General features: G+C 45.2%; 2 protein-coding genes across 2 annotated transcripts in view; one reads left to right on the forward strand and one right to left on the reverse strand.

The window, feature by feature from the left end:
- The window catches only part of FBXW8 (F-box and WD repeat domain containing 8), a 64,830-nt gene extending 55,150 nt beyond the window's left edge, over window positions 1-9,680 (forward strand). Inside the window, exons 9-11 of the mRNA XM_063315553.1 lie at window positions 3,794-3,967; window positions 7,737-7,853; window positions 8,706-9,680. Coding sequence (XP_063171623.1) covers window positions 3,794-3,967; window positions 7,737-7,853; window positions 8,706-8,850 — 436 coding nt within the window. The 3' untranslated portion in view covers window positions 8,851-9,680. The remainder of the gene's footprint in view (window positions 1-3,793; window positions 3,968-7,736; window positions 7,854-8,705) is intronic.
- A 2,301-nt stretch (window positions 9,681-11,981) lies between these two features.
- Window positions 11,982-16,050, reverse strand: part of TESC (tescalcin) — a 34,476-nt gene continuing 30,407 nt past the window's right edge. The window contains exons 7-8 of the mRNA XM_063315914.1: window positions 14,852-14,899; window positions 11,982-12,129 (exon numbers count right to left, since the gene is read on the reverse strand). Of these exons, the coding sequence (XP_063171984.1) occupies window positions 12,052-12,129; window positions 14,852-14,899 (126 nt within the window). The 3' untranslated portion in view covers window positions 11,982-12,051. The remainder of the gene's footprint in view (window positions 12,130-14,851; window positions 14,900-16,050) is intronic.

Raw genomic sequence — 16,050 nt, forward strand, 5'->3', positions numbered from 1 at the left:
CAGCTGTAGTTTTCAAGTGGTCTTCAAGGGCAGCTCCATAGAGAGTATATTGCTGGTGGACAAGGAATGGGTGAGGTGGACAAGGTATGTCCACAAGGACAAGGTATGGGTGACTGTGAGAAGAGACTCCCAGTCTAGGTAAGGACCCAGTTGGTGCACCAGATGAATCTACGCAAAGGCCTTCCTGGCCACAATTGCCACCAGTAGGAGTTGTGAGTTCAGGAAGACCTTCAAACTGTGCACCAGTTCACTCTGGGGAAGTGCCAGAATTAAAGAATTTGGAATTAAAGATGAAAAAATCCCAGCACCAGAAGAACCATAAACCTACTCTGTCTTGTCAGGGTTGCAGCTAAGTCTGTTCCTCCCCATCCAGACCAAACAGCCCTCAGGTGTTGGGACAAAACCTGGATGGCATCACTTGGTTGACCAGAGGTTGAACTATACAACAAGGTATCATCTGCCTACTGATGATACCTGAGCCAAGTATGTGATTCTTTTGCATCCCACCACAGCTGTTACTCCCCAGTTGTGAAGAACACCAGCTGCCAAAAGCTGGTCCCTCTGCCTTAGGTAGACCAGTCTTCTGCCTTGGTTGAGGGCAGCTTCCCAGATTGCCTGGCAGATCACCCTGCTTCCTTCTAGCTCGGTGTAAAATCCACAGAAGCAAGATTATCTTTTGGAAATCTAGGTTTACCTGTCTTGCTAAATCACAGCTTATTGAATACAGCATATTTGGCTAGCCCAGCCCACTTAGCCTTAAACCAGACAAACTGGGTTATGGCTTAATGCATTGTTTAAGTCCAGATAATAGTCAGCTGGCTGGTGTATTTCAGAGGTTATGGATTGTAGTTTCCACTGATCCTGGTCTTTGGCCCTGGTCTTTGGCCCTTGAAGGCCAAAACATCCGCAGCACATCAGGTTGCCTGTTTGTTGGATAGATTATATTTGCTGAAAGTTCAGAAAACAAATGTTCAGGGTGGGTGGCAATTTCTCCTGCGGGCACTCTCTCTCTCTCCCGTCCGTATATCTATAGTGGCAGTCGTTCTTGCTTGGCTGGGTGTTAAAGAGTCCAACACAACAAGACTAGAGAAGATTGGCCTCCAATTTGCCTCCTGAGTATAATTTACAAAGACGCTTTCCATTAATCCTCATGCAGGGTTCTGCTCCCGATGGATCGCATGAAATCATGCATTGATTTCTCATTTTGATAAAGCCAACACAATAATCCCAACAGAAGCTGTGATTGGCTTCTCATAATACCGAGATACGCGGCTGGCGAGCCCAAGAGGTTAAAAACTTGTGAGTCAGATTGGGTTAGTTTCTGATCATCTGGTTTCTGATTTTAATGTATGCAGTTAAGAGGCAGTGACGGCTGCTGGCTTTAGAGGGGAATTAGACGTGTTCCCAGGTGGATAATGGACTGTTGCGGATTCTTCCTTGTGAGAGCTAAGTGGAACTGCCATGTTCAGATCTAGTTTACCTTTATTGCTCTAAGAGAGCATATATTGCCAGAAAATACCTTACTTGTCTGGAAGAAGGAGAATGCTGGATTACAGAGCTTTTTAGTCGGTTCTTAAGATTTTTATTCGGCTCGTGCATCTTGACGTAACACTGCAGTCCTTCTACTTAATTTAGTCTCTCCTTTCAAGCAAATGTTTCTTGCACCAGAGCATCGAAAACTAAAGAGGGTGCAGAGTGGAAAGAATAAGTATTTCAACTGGCTGTTCCAGTGCCTTGTTTTGGAAGTTCTAGATTTCACTAGATTGCATCTAATCATTTCGCTCACATGCATTTTGGTGTGCGTGCCGGGAACCTCCATCTCTGAAAATTGACCCTCTGAATGTAAGGACAGTACAGGTAGTCTTCATTTAACAACCATTCATTTATGGTTTGGACTTAGGACGGTGCTGAAAAAACCGACTTACGACCAGTCCTCCCACTTAAAACCGTTGCAGTGTCCCCATGGTCACATGATCACGATTTGGGCGCTTGGCAACCAGTTTGCATTTATGACAGTCGCAGCGTGTTGTGGTCACGTGATCGCCATTTTTGACCTTCCCAGCCAGCTTCTGGCAAGCAAAACCAATGGGGAACCGCATGATTTGCTTAACAACCACTTGGTTCACTTAACGCCAGTGATGGTTCACTTAATGACCACTGCAAAAAAGGTCATAAAATCAGTTTGGATTCATTTAATGCCTGCTTTGCTTAGCAACCAAAATTGCAGTCCCAATTGTGGTCATTAAGCGAGGACTGCCTGTATAGTTGGTGCTGCTGTTTTAATAATCGTGAAAAAGGCTGCTTAGCATTCCAGTAGGATTCCAGAAAGATGCTTTGGAGCATGGGTGTACCGACAACTTGCAACTCCTTTAAAGCAGCTGCATCTTTTCCCAGGATCACACAGATGCCTTCCAGAGTTGCCAGGCCATCTTGGGAAGACTGTGGCTGCTTTAAGAAGCTGCAGGCAAGGGCTAGGTTTGCGTTCCCATGCGCTTTGAAGATCTTTTTGGAATCGCATCTGAAATGCTTCGGAACCCTGATAAGGTCATTTTTGACTTCGTGTTGACCTATTTGCTTCAGCGGTGATCTGCATTATTTTGTCAGGGACAAAGGAACAGGGAAAGAGCCACAACGGCAGACTAAGACTAAGGGGTTTCAGGTTCAACCACTCATCCAGTCATGAAGGCTCATGGGACGACTTGGGGTGGCTCTCTAACCCCAGCCTGCCTCACAGGATTGTTAGGATAAAACTGGCACCGTCAGCATCAAATGCTTCCAATGTTTAGAAGATAAAGCAAAAATATAAATCTAAGAATGAGGTTGCCACTCCCTGTGCGAGTGGTCCAGGCGATCCAAAAAGGCTCTACTCTGTGCTAAAGTGAACGTCTTCCATAACTGGAGATAGCCAGGAGCTAGGCTGTCATTATCAGGAGCTTCCCAAAGGAATCTGGCTGACCTCTGCACAGAAGAGTCATTCAGGAGGGAGTCAGAAACCAGTTCCCTCCCTCCCTCCCTATTATTGTGGTATTTTATCTTTTGTTTAATTTGCTTTGTCTCTTTTTTTTTTCCTTTTATCAACAAATTTTATAAATACAAATTTTTACCAATATAAATACAAAGTGGAGATTTCAATATTAAGTAATTAGCTTAAGATCAAAACCGTTATCGTATAACCAATACTTCGATGTGAGTTGCAGCAGTTGTTATATTTAACTTGGGATGAAAAAGCCAAATAGTTTTATGCTTGTAATATTGACATCCTAAACTGGAATTAATATTGATGGGATTTTTTCTTTCCGCTCTCTGTTTTTAATACTTTGAGCCAGTGTTTCTCAACCTTGGCAAGTTTAAGATGGGTGGACTTCAACTCGCAGAATTCCTCCCTTTCAGGCAGCATACAGTAAAACAGAAACAACAAAGACAAAATTCCATAAAATCCAAAGCGTTAATAGAGGACCAAAAACTCACACTCATGTCCCTTTCCCAGCGGGTACCCTGATCATCATCCCAACCCCAAAGCCCCAGTTCGGAAAAGCCAAGTTTTTACTGCCTTTCTGAAGGCCAGCAGGATCGGGGCCAGCTGTGTCTCGGGGGAGATTGTGCTTTTAGAGGGAAGGTGCTGAAATGGAAAGGGCGTACCTCCTGGGTCCCATTGGATGACACTGGTTCAGCGCAGGGACCCAAAGTGTCTCCCCCCTATTTAAGCAACTGGAATGGGCGGATACTGGGGAGAGGCTGTGTGCTCCTCCCAAATCCACCTTAAATATTTACAGTTCACTGTTTCTCTTTGCAGGGTGATGGTGTATGACCTCCGCAGAAGCGAACCTGTCTCCTCGCTCTACGGCCACCAGTTGGGTGTTTCTGTGGTGCAGATGGATGACTGGAAGGTCGTCAGCGGAGGAGAGGAAGGGCTGGTCTGTGTGTGGGATCAGCGGATGGGCACCAAGCTCTGGGAAATGCATGCCAGGTAAGACCCTCTCGCTTCCCAGTCAGTTCCTCCTGCAAACTGGAAGTGGGTGATCAAATAGGGAGAGTCCTGGGCCAAAGAGAGGGTCATTTCTGATAGGTGCCTCTTCCCTTTCCTTTCACTCTTCAGATGTCAGATCATCTTGGTTCACCAGTTATTGGCAGACCGCCTCTCTTCAGCCCCAGTTCACCTGGGAAGTAAACAGGGGCAATAGAGTTTTAGTCTAGAGCACATAAAAAAACAGCTGGAGCCTTGATCACACCATTGCAGCTGCCATCTTGAGTTTTTGGCCACCCCTGGTTCGTCAACATCTAAGGTCCTCAGCTTCCCCATCCTGTTTTGGATGACAGTCTATGGGGAGCCACAGCCCATTTTCCCGGCCTATTTTTTAAAAAACTGCACACCTGGATTCATTGCAGAAATGGACTCAGATATGTTCATGATCAGATCAGTCACTAATATTTGTGGCTGGTATGGTATATCTGTGGCTTGTAGTAAGTGGTTGGTATGTTCTGCTGGACTTGAAGGCCATAAAATTGCTAACCCCTGGCCACATTCATAGCAACCATCCACTTTCATGCTTAGGGTTGGGGAGGTTTCAAGCAGGGCAAATCTACTTCTCTGCTTTTTTACACACTTGATAAGCACCAGCCAGGCAGAAAAAAAAGCCAATATATTGAAATAAATCATTCTGAGCCCAGGAATTTCTTTGCAGTACCAGATGGAGACAGAACTTACCGCTTTTTCCTATAAAAACAGACGAAACGAATATATTCCTCATTCCCCCAAACTGCCATCATTTCAGGAGTGTAATTCAGAGTGAGAGGAGAGTCCCTTGCCAGGCCCACTTAAAACACTAAGCCACAATGCAGTTGGCTTCTCTTTGGCTTAGCATGATGTCTTTAAAAGAATCCTGGCTTAGGGTTACCTGAATGTGCTGGCATCAGCTTGTTAGTGCAGGATGCTAAACCCTGAATCATTGGTTTCACGAAACGCAGTGGCCCTGATCCCAAAACCCAAAGCAACCATGGTGTGGCCATCAGGTCACGTCATAATGCAGTCTTGCTATTGCTAATCAGATTCTGCGTGCCTGCCCGCTGTGTGCTCCAAGTCCTTGCCAATCTTCTGCTCATCCTCCGAGGCATTACAAGCAGCCTCCAGAGAATGGCTTTCCTGTGATGTATTTATTTACTTAAAGAACTTGTACAGCTGTCTATCTCAAAGAGTGACCCTAGGCGGCTCACAACTGCCAGTAAAAAGAAGAGTAACAACTAATAACACTTCCCACCAGGTGCCACACTGATGTAGCCTGTTGACCAGCCCAACGCTTGAGGGAAGAGCCAGGTCTTCAGGGCCTCCCTAAAATCCAAGGATTCTGCAGCTGTTTTTCAGGACAGACAATACTGGCTAGATCAGCCTTTCTCAACCTTTTGACCCTGGAGGAACCCTTGAAATATTTTTCAGGCTTCGGGGAACCCCTGCACATTCGGGCTCAAATATCGGCCAGAAGTTACAAAATTATTCTATTTCTCTCATGGGTGTGAAAGGTGAGAGGTCCCCTGTGCAAGCACCATGTCATGTCTGACCCTTTGGAGGGATGCCGCTTTCGCAACGTTTTCTTGGCAGACAATAGCTGGGTGGTTTGCCATTGCCTGTCCCAGTCGTCATGGGTAGGCCTGTATATATGCACAACAGTGTTCTTAAACTAAAAATAAAGAATGAAACTTCCCTCTTTAATGTGAAGTTGCCCAAATTTGAAATAATTTTTTAAATAAATCGTGATCTCCTCGGGAACTCCTAGTGACCTCTCATGGAACCCTGGTTGAGAAACCCTGGGCTAGATGGAGCAACTGGATAAGGTAGCTTGCTATATTCCTGGGTTCCTAAGGAGTTTGTAGTTCCACAGGCGAGCAACTGTTTGCTTGTTGAAGTTTGTGATTCAGCTCCTGTCTCCAGGCAAAGTGGAAAAGGCCTCTGTCTGAAAAAATGGGGAATTCCTGCCAGTGACCAAGAGGCCTGAACAGATTTCTCACCGAGCCTTTTAAACAGAGGTCAGAGGCTGCATGAAAGGGGCCAGAGAGACAGGATCCTAGTTTTTGTGTTGAATTCTTACTGCAGATCTAGTCAGGAAGAGGGAGACTATATAGGGACTGAAAATCAAACAGCTTCAGTTGATCCCAGGATTCACTTCTGCCCAGACTTAATCTAAAATCCCAGCTCCCCTGTTTGCTATACATTTGTAAGACGCTTGGGTCACATGCTTCATGCCCCCTTATTCCATTTCCTGCTGTTCCAGATGCATTTCAGAAACATTCCACTTGATGGGGCTCAAAGCCACCTTTCTTCTTTTAGGTGCCATCTCCTTTCCCCCCCCCCCCTTAATCCGTTTCAAAAAAACAAATATTTTCCATGTAACTGGAACGGCAAGACGGTCAGTAGGATGCTTGCATTGAGATGCATTATCAGCAAACTTTATTTCCCATGCGTCAGCCTTCCCTAGGCAAAATGGGACACCATCCATTCTCTGGAAGAGAAGATGTTAAAAAAAAGTCAGAGGGGCCTTGAGGTTTTCAGAAGCACAAATCTATTTAGAAAATTAAATGTACGGGATGAAAGAATGCCTCCCCGAACAGCCCAGTGCAAGAGGAAGAGGGTGAGAGGGAAAATAAAATAAATGTGTATGAGGGCTAATAGAAGGGCATGCTTCATAGTTCGTCTAAGCAAATTTGCTTCATCACAGTTGGCTGGATTCATGCTGTACGCTAAGCCAAACCAAGCAAACTGCACTGGGTCTAGTTGAATATGTGAACTCTGCCAGGGTCTGGGGTCTTGAGCTGTGCCTTCTTGTAGCACTTGAGAAACTGGGCTGTGGAAGTCTTTGGTTCAAACCCATTGCCTGGGACTGAGCTGGCTTAAGGCAGTGGTTGGGTGTTGGTGTGATGGCCAGCAAATTGCATGCCGTTTTTAATCTGATTTCCAAAGTCTTCTGCAAGAGATCAGTTCAGATCTCTGGTAGGAACTGACTGCCCATTTCCTGCAATTTGCTGCTTTGGAAAGAAATGGAGAAAAAAGGCATATTGGGGAGAAAAGTAAATTTTATTTAAAAATAGGTAAAATAAAATTCACTGTGGGGTCTGGCCCCCTCCTCTGCTCCCTTTGGCCTCTCGAGAAGTGAGCCCTGAGGACATGTAGCTTCTGACGGAAAGCACGCCGCTTCCTCTCTCAGCCTCAACTTTCCATCTGCAACATGGGGCTAATAAAACCGGCCTGTTTTTAGGAAAGGCTTTCTTTCTTAAATAAGGGTATTAAGAATCTGCAGGAAGTACTTTGAATTCTCTGTTGCTAAATAACAGAGTGGGGCATTTGTTGAAAGCCAGTTATGAAGTATGTCACTCAAAAAACGTGGGTTTAAAAGCAGAGAGAGTCAAACGATGGGTTCGATCCAGACATATCCACAACTACAACTACAGCAGTTGCAAAATGGAAAGGAGGCAGAAAATGCTGGTTAACTTTGCTCTAAATATATAGCCGTTTTTAAAACTAGCAACGCATCCCTTTCATTTCAGAAGGGTCTTTTTAAAAAGGGTCTTTTAAAAAAAAATCCTAGAGTTTTCTTGTTGCATTTTCTTCAGTTTACTGGGCATTCGAATAACTCGTCAACCCTTGTCATCCTGCCTTTAATTGAACAGTAAGTTGTTCGTCAACCCGTATTTAGATATGGAGAAGTTGTTAAAAGGCCACTGATAAACTGGGGGGGTCCTTTTTCCAGGCACCCTGTCCGCCACCTCCGGTTCAACTCCCATAGCCTCATCACGGCCAACATCCCAAATGAAAAAACTCCGCGAGGTGCCAGCATCACGGACGACGACTTGACCGCTCACCGAAGGTAAGAGCCAACTCGCGGTGGTACCTTTGCTAAACCAGCGGGAGGCGCTCGGTGACACTCCCATTGTTGCTGAACTACAACTCCCAGCAGTCTTAGCTAGGCAATAATGAGGGACACATTGAGCTGTAAATGCCAAGCAAATTGTGCAGCAAACAGCGGGCGTTTGGCTGAGACTTGGAAAAACAAACCCAGCGCGACGGGAGAAGGGGTGGTAAGATGTTCTAGCACCCATGATTACTGGTTGGGCTGGCTAAGGTTGATGGGAGTTGTAGTTCAGCTGCTTCTGCGTGGCTGCAGGCCTCCCCTCCTCTTGCGATGCACAGCAGCATGGCAATCCAAACCCCGTCTCATTGGGAAGGAAGTAACATCTTCAGGAGAAAATCACTTCACTTCTCTGTGGACCTGCTTCCTCATATTGTGAGCGGAGATCCAAGAAGGTGAATACAAGAGAGGCGATTTGTCTAGATCAGAGTTTCTCAACCTTGGCAAATTGAGGATGAGTGGACTCCAACTCCCAGAATTCTGCCAAGGTTGAGAAACTCTGATCTAGAGGCAGAATGACCAAGATCCATTAAGAGTGCTCTCTTTCGAGAGGATGGGCCTAATCTGAATTGGCTTGTTCGCTTTTTAATTTCTCCTTACCCCCAGGGAGTTAGCACTGTCTAGAGCAGTGTTTTTCAGCCTTGGCCACTTGAAGATGGGTGGACTTCAACTTCCAGAATTCCCCAGCCAGTATGAAGTCCACCCATCTTGAAACTGCCAAGGCTGAAAAATTCCTCTACGGTTTTTCCAGACAGGTTCAAAAGCACCCTGCTTACTTTCTTCCCCACTTGTCCCATTCTCTCTGGGCAGACATCGAGGCCTCATCTATGCCTACGAGTTCTCCACGGACCCGTTGCTGGCTGAAAGCGTGCTTCCCATCTGCCGCTCCTCTTACAACGAAGCGGCCGGCTACAACTACAATGTTGGCCTCGCGGTCCCCTATGACAACATCTAGGTAGTGTGGGAAGAGGGGAAGTTCAAGGCCAACTGAGCCGGGCCCTGGAGGAGGAGACCCCAAGGATGGACTCCCTTGGAGGACCTGGAAGCAGCAGGCTGGCCAAGCAAGCAGCAGAAGCAGCGGGGTGCGTGGTCTCCCCAAAGCTCCAACCACAGCACTGTGGGAATGGAGAAGAGATGCTGGCCCACGGGAGCCACGCCGTGCTTGGCAATGATCAGGAAGTCGTAATAAAGGCAGTAGCCCAAGTGTGCAAGAGGCCAGTCTGGTGGAATGGAGAACACATTCCTTGCACAGAACTGAAATGGTTCAGCCCTGCTTTTCTGGAGCAGGTGCCACCTGAAACAGCTTTCCTCCTGGACAACTTTAGAGGAAGGGACTTTGGAGTGTTTTCCTGTAAATAAAGTCTCTTTGTTAAGTGATATCTTGGGGCAAGGGGGTTGGCGTGCTCAAAGGTGACTGTTGTATTGTCAGTGGTGCTTGGTCTCGAAACCCCAAATTAGGAGGAGAAGGTCCAGAGCCCCCACCAGTAAGGGGGAAAATTCTGTCACGCCTTCAGCGGCTGCCCCTCTTCAACCACAGGTAAGTCAAGTCAAGCAAAAAGGGCGTGTGTGTAAATATCCAGACTTCTCCATCTCCTCTTGCGCTTTGCCTGATTGCACCAGGATTGCCCTCCCTGGGGCTGCTGGGAGTTGTAGTTCATCAACACAGGGAGGGTAGGCTCGGTGCAACCAGACGGAGCATGGGGCTCTCCGTGGCCTGATCCGGTCTCTCCCTGCTGGAAAGACCGGATCAGGCAAACCTTGCTGGCTCGGTCAAAGAACAAAGCCCATTGGGCCCCCCCTGCCAGGTGGGCACCACAGGTACCTACCTCTTCAGCTGCTGACTTGCAGGAGGGGAGGGTGTCCACCCCCTCCCTTTCTGCAAGAAGTCCCCGCAGCGAGGGCTGAAGACGACTGGGATTCGCTGGCCAGAGAGAAGCAGAAGAGGTAAGTGCAGAGTTTATGGCCCTTGTGCAATCAGGAGAGGAGAAGAGCGACTGGTATACATGGGCAAAAGGTTCTTTCCTGGGTAACTTTAGAATGTCCCCCTTTTTTTTCCTCTGCCCCATGCCAGTTGGGCTGGTCCAGCAGTTTCCCAGAAGGAACCGTCCCAGAACAGGAAGGGGTTTTCGGTATTCTGGAGGCAGCCTGACTCCCCAGAGCGTCAGACGCAGGGCCAGGCTACCTCAAGCCACTTCCTTTGCTGGGAACCCCCTTCTCAAAAGCAGCTGCCCTAGAGGAAAAATGTGACATGCCAGAGTTCCCAGGATTGCCCGTATATATCTGGAGCTGCAGGAGAGAGAGATGCACACATGTGGATGTATGTGTAGAGCAGTGTTTGGCACACTTGTAAGATGTGGGGACTTCAACTCCCTGGGAATTCTGGGAAGTGAAGTCCACACTTCTTAAAACTGCCAAGTTTGAAAAACACTGCTCTAGGGTTACCAGATCTGGGCTGCAAAAACATGGCAGGCCACTAGAGGGCAGCAAAAATAAAGTTTTGCTGCCCCCTAGTGGTTTGTCTTTTTGTGTTTTGCAGCGCAGAGCTCGTAACCTCAGTATGGTATACACCTTAATATATGGTAATTTGTAGGTATATACATATTACCATATATTAGGGTATATGCCCATTACTGTATGTGTCTGGGTATATTAACGCAGATGCATACAGTCGTATAGGCTAAGAGATCTTAGCCTATACGACTGTATGCATCTGCGTTAATATACCCAGACACATACAGTAATGGGCATATACCCTAATATATGGTAATATGTATATACCTACAAATTACCATATATTAAGGTGTATACCATATATTAAGGTGTATACCCTACTGAGGTTACGAGCTCTGGGCAAAAAAAACAAACCACCCCAGTATATGGTAATGTCCCGCTGACTGTGTGTACTTGAATATAAATATTTGGGGAGGCATTCCCCTGGAGAGAGAGTGCTTGAAAAATGTGCAGCCACCTGCCCTAATATAGTCACCTATGAGCTAATATAGGCATATTTATATGCCTATATTAGCAGGCATGGACATGACTTTCATGTACTATAATACATGCTAATCTATGGTAATCTATTTCGAGCCTGTCAAAGGTTGCTGGCACAAATTAGCATGCCGACGTATGCTGTGTTATAATATATTCAAATATACTTTGAATATATTAGTAAAAATCAGCATATATTATGTGTGCCGCTTTATGCCAATAGCATATATTAGATTCTCTAATGTATGCCAATATATAATAATATATTCAAAGTATGTTTGAATATATTAATGTATAATAGATTAGATTCTCTAATGTATGCTATTGGCATAAAGCGGCACACATAATATATGCTGATTTTTACTAATATATTCAAAGTATATTTGAATATATTATAACACAGCATACATCGGCATGCTAATTTGTGCCAGCAACCTTTGACACGCTCGAAATAGATTACCATAGATTAGCATGTATTACAGTACATGTGAGCCATGCACATGCACTCTAATATATAACAACCTATTAACCATATGCTAATATATACATATGGACATAACAGTAATACACTGTGTAAACATTAGCAGGTGGTTGAATATGTTGCCATATATTAGTGGGGCAGAGATACGCATACACAGACTTGTTAGCGTGGTTAGTGTATTCCAGTAATACACAAATTACGCCCTTCTGTGTGTGTATATACATATTAGCATATTTTAGTAGATGAATAGGTCTGTGCTAATGATGCTAATATGTATATAGGAGAATGCTTATATATGCTACTACATAAAACCTAGTAATATATATAGCCATTTGCCCCAACAGGTAACTTACCCTGGACAGCGGTGGCCGCCCTTCTGACTTGGGGTCCTGTTGGTGTGTGGGAGAGCAGGACCTTCAGGTGTCCTTAAAGCCCCCAGTGGGCTTCTCGACACACCCCAGGAAGCTAGGAGAAAAACACGCACAAAACAAGGGCACAAATAAACCAAGCACAACATTCAGTCCGAACTGAGGTCCTTTTACTGGGGAACTCTGAAGACAATCTGTACAGCTCATCCAGTTGTCTGAACTTCGTTGATCTGTGGCAGCTGCTCCAAGAGAGATATCCCCCCCCCCCAAACTCTCTGCCATTTCCTCCAAAGCCTCCCCCTCCCGGGCTCGGGCACGGTCAGTAGCAAAACGCCATGGGTTCCAGCGTGAGGAAGCGGACATGCATCTTCGTCTCTATGTCGATTCCTTCCCAGATCTGCCAAGGAAAGGGGACAAAACGGGAGAAAACGTTCTGTCAGATCCTACAATCTTCAGTCATGCTTCAAAAAGGAGCAAACTCTTGGCTGGAAAACAGACCATGCGGAGAGACAAGCGTTCCATTGCTCACCTTACCATTGAGTTGGGACTAGACCTCTCCGAGGAGGAGGCAGCTGGTGGAAGAGGGCTTCCTTGCAAAGAATATCCATGTACTTCCCCACCTTTGGTCCTGTCTGACCACCCATCAGGTGGCCAAGTTCTGCTGTGGACCCTTTGCCCATCTCCTTTAAGGAGCCCTCTTCTCCACTTTCTCTCGGCCAACTAGCCTAACCCTGCCCACTCTTGTAAGTTCACCGTGCCCTTCTCAGCCCTTCAAGCTGAGTTGAAATAGTTCACTAAGCAAACTGGCACCAGGCTTCCACCTCCCAGGACAGAGGCCACCCTGCTGAAGATGGTTGGGATTCCCATCTTCCATTCTGGCTTGTGTGCTTGTGAAGGTTGTGAGAGTTGAAGTCTCAAGGCCAGGGAAGAGTGAGGGACTTAGGGGGATGAGATCAGGGAAGGGCCCAGAGATTAGGGAAGGTAGGATCTGAAATGGCCTAAGTGTGACCATCGCAGGAGATTCCTTTTCAATCCCAAAACTCAGCATAACAAACCATTATCCTGCTTAGAAGTTTGCTTAGCCAAGAAGCTCCATGGATGTGCTAGGGACAAATCACTATTTTTCAGCCCTTCTTTCTTCCTCGGAGTCAAACTTCAGTCCTGCTGATAAGGACTTCTCCATGTCTTCTAGGCAACATTTTCAGAAGTGGTTTGCCCTAACCTTTTTCCTTGGGCTGCACGAGAGACTAGGCCAGCCACCCAGCTGGCTTCCAGGCCTAAAAGGGACTAGAACTCAGGGTCTCCCATCTTCTAATCCAGCACCTTAACTTCTAGCAAAACGCTCCTGCTTCAGCCTAACCCACCTCAAATTAAGTGAGATAAAAGAGGTGCAGCCAACGTTACATAACCTGATGTATCTTCCAGATTATTTGTAAGTTGCAACCTAATTGGGCTGTGTAAGATTCAGAGCCAATTCCACTGAACCTCCAAACCAGCCTTTCTCAACCTTTTGACCCTGGAGGAACCCTTGAAATATTTTTCAGGCCTCGGGGAACCCCTGCCCATTCAGGCTCAAATACAGGCCAGAAGTTACAAAATTATTTGTTTCATGTGTAAACTAAAAATAAAGAATGAAAATTACCTCTTTAATGTGAACTTGCCTGAATTTGAAATTATTTTTAAGATAAATCATGATCTCCCAGGGAACCCCTAGTGACCTCTCGCAGAACCTGAGGGTGCCAAGGAACCCTGGCTGGGAAACTCTGCTCCAAACTGACGTACTGCCTGAATTGAATTGCTGAGGCCTCAGACTGAATGAATCCATCTGGCAACACAGAAATAACTCCCCGCCCCACCCACACACACGATCAGTTCAGAAAATTGAATTGACTCGGTCTGACACTTGGAACTGAAGCATCAAGTTACTTGACCTTCCCCCCACCCCACCTTCCCCACATTGCACTGGAACAAACTGGTGATCCAAATTAAACCAGATCCTCCCTGCACAGTTAGAGATAGTCTGGAGCAAGCCAAGAACAGGAGTAAGGTCAATCCAGGAGAGCCTTTAATTTCCTGCAATTATCTTAAGTGCCTAGCATGGGGGTGGGGTGGGGGTGACCTATCCTAGAGCAAACTTAAAGCTCAAAATTGGCTACAGCCATTGCTTCCACAGCCTGTTCTTTCCAAGGTGGGATGCCCCATCTGTGGTCCTGGTGTTGTTACCCCTCTCCATTCTCTGCTGAAGCGCAGCTGCCCACCCTCAGCCCCATCTGAGACCTTTTGTGGCATGACTTCTGATGACTTTTTCTATTTAAGCCAGTGCTTAAGGTCAGAGGACACTGAGAACCTCATCATCCTTCTGCAGCCTGGAGTAATTCAGTCCAGATGCTGGCCTTTTTAAAAACGTTGTTTTATTTGACTGCCATCACCCACCCACCCACCCCACTTCCCAAAGCAGGTCAAAGTCAGACCTAGCAGGTGCTTTCACACTACCAGCTGAGCTTAGCTAATTTTATTCTTGGTTAAGGATTTGGGATCTGAGAGTATTACGCATGTGAGAATGCTTGAGAAGAACAGAAAATTAAGACAATTCCTTCAGAAGTGCCCATACAGTTGTTCGAGATTCCCTTCAGGGAAAAAAAAAAGGATTTGCGGTCCTTGTCCAAAACAGGACTGATTGGCTTGATTACTCTTTATACTCTGGCCCAGGGCTTCTCAACCTCGGCAACTTTAAGATGTGTGGATTTCAATTCCCAGAATTCCCCAGCCAGCATGGCTGGCTGGGGAATTCTGGGAGTTGAAGTCCACACATCTTAAAGTTGCCGAGGTTGAGAAACACAGCCTAAGACTATCCATACAGCAGTTTTTGCAAGATAGCAAAAGTGAAAAAAATGAGTCATGCTCAGTGCATTTCCAGCCCTGTCCCACCATCTCTCCGCACACTGATTATTTGGGGGACTGTGTGCTGAAAATCTGAACGGAAATTATTTCTGTGGGTTTGGAATTGAGGGTGAAAATTGCAGAGTCTGCTTGGCAGAACTGAGTGCAGATGCAGCCCCACCGGCAGGACACCAGCCCTGTCTTTCCAAACCACTGGAAATGCAAAGAGAATTTCCTACCTTCAGGAAGTCATCAAATGTGATCCCTTCGTAGACTTGATCTGGCTCCTAAAATTAGGAAGGAAAAGAGATTTATTTCAGGACCTGAAACTTACAGAAAAAAAAAAAAAAGGAAACAATCAGAAAAGGTAGAAAAGGAAATGCACCCAAACATTCAGGACATTCTGAAGATAAAATCTGAATTAAAACCAGGAATATCTTTATTAGCTCTGGTCCCAGAGAATATAAATGAAAACCATCATAACTCATTAAGATATAAGCTGACAGTGGCAAGAATCAAACTGACACAACATTGGAGAAGAAAAACCTTGCTGTCAATATAGGACTCGAAGACTAAAATGGAAGCATATACAGCAACGGAAAAACTGATGGTGTATATTCACAGCAGAAGTCCAACCAGATTCACACAGGGATGGTTCCCTTATAGGCAAGCTAAGAAAACTTACAATATGGTTTTCGATGAAAAATAAACTTTAAGAAACAATAATAATCAAAATGATCCAGAAATGTCCAAAGTAAAGTATAAAAATATTCAACTAACAATCAGTGGCTGGGAGAAAAAAAAAAAGCGGCGGGGCTACCAGAATGCCCTTTTTATAATGGTTTTTAAATCTTTTTTGTTTCTTTTGCTTTGCTTTTACTTTCCCCCCCCCAAAATCCTTTAAGTGTGTATATGCATCTTTTTCCTTGCTTTTCTTTATTTTTTATGTATTAATTGAACTTGTATGCCCCCATCTCAACAAGCGACTCTGTGAACAAAATTAAAATAAAAGCAATTGCAACAATTAACAACAAAAAAAGCATCTTTTACTTGACCAATGAAAACGAAGAGATATAAAAAAACCCCAAAAATTTCAATAGATTTCTTTTTAAATTACATCTATTTCAACAAGAGAATAATTTAGAAATGACCTCATGGCATTCATGCTGTTGGAGCTGCAGTGAAATTAATGCCTTATTTAAATATATTGTTCCATTTGGGGCAGAAGGAATTCCATGCATTAATTTTAAGATTTAATATTTTCAGATGCTTATATTCTTTTCCAATTTATCTCTAGCACATGGGAGTTGACATCTAGACACTTAGAGCCCAAAGTCTTATTGTTCAGCACTGGAAAGGCATTATGGCTCCAACTATTCTGTGGTTTGCAGAATTGATTAATATAGATTAGCTATGGATGACTGTAATGAATCATTGA

This window comes from Candoia aspera, chromosome 15 (genome assembly GCF_035149785.1).
Source record: "Candoia aspera isolate rCanAsp1 chromosome 15, rCanAsp1.hap2, whole genome shotgun sequence".
NCBI classification, from domain to species: Eukaryota; Metazoa; Chordata; class Lepidosauria; order Squamata; family Boidae; genus Candoia; species Candoia aspera.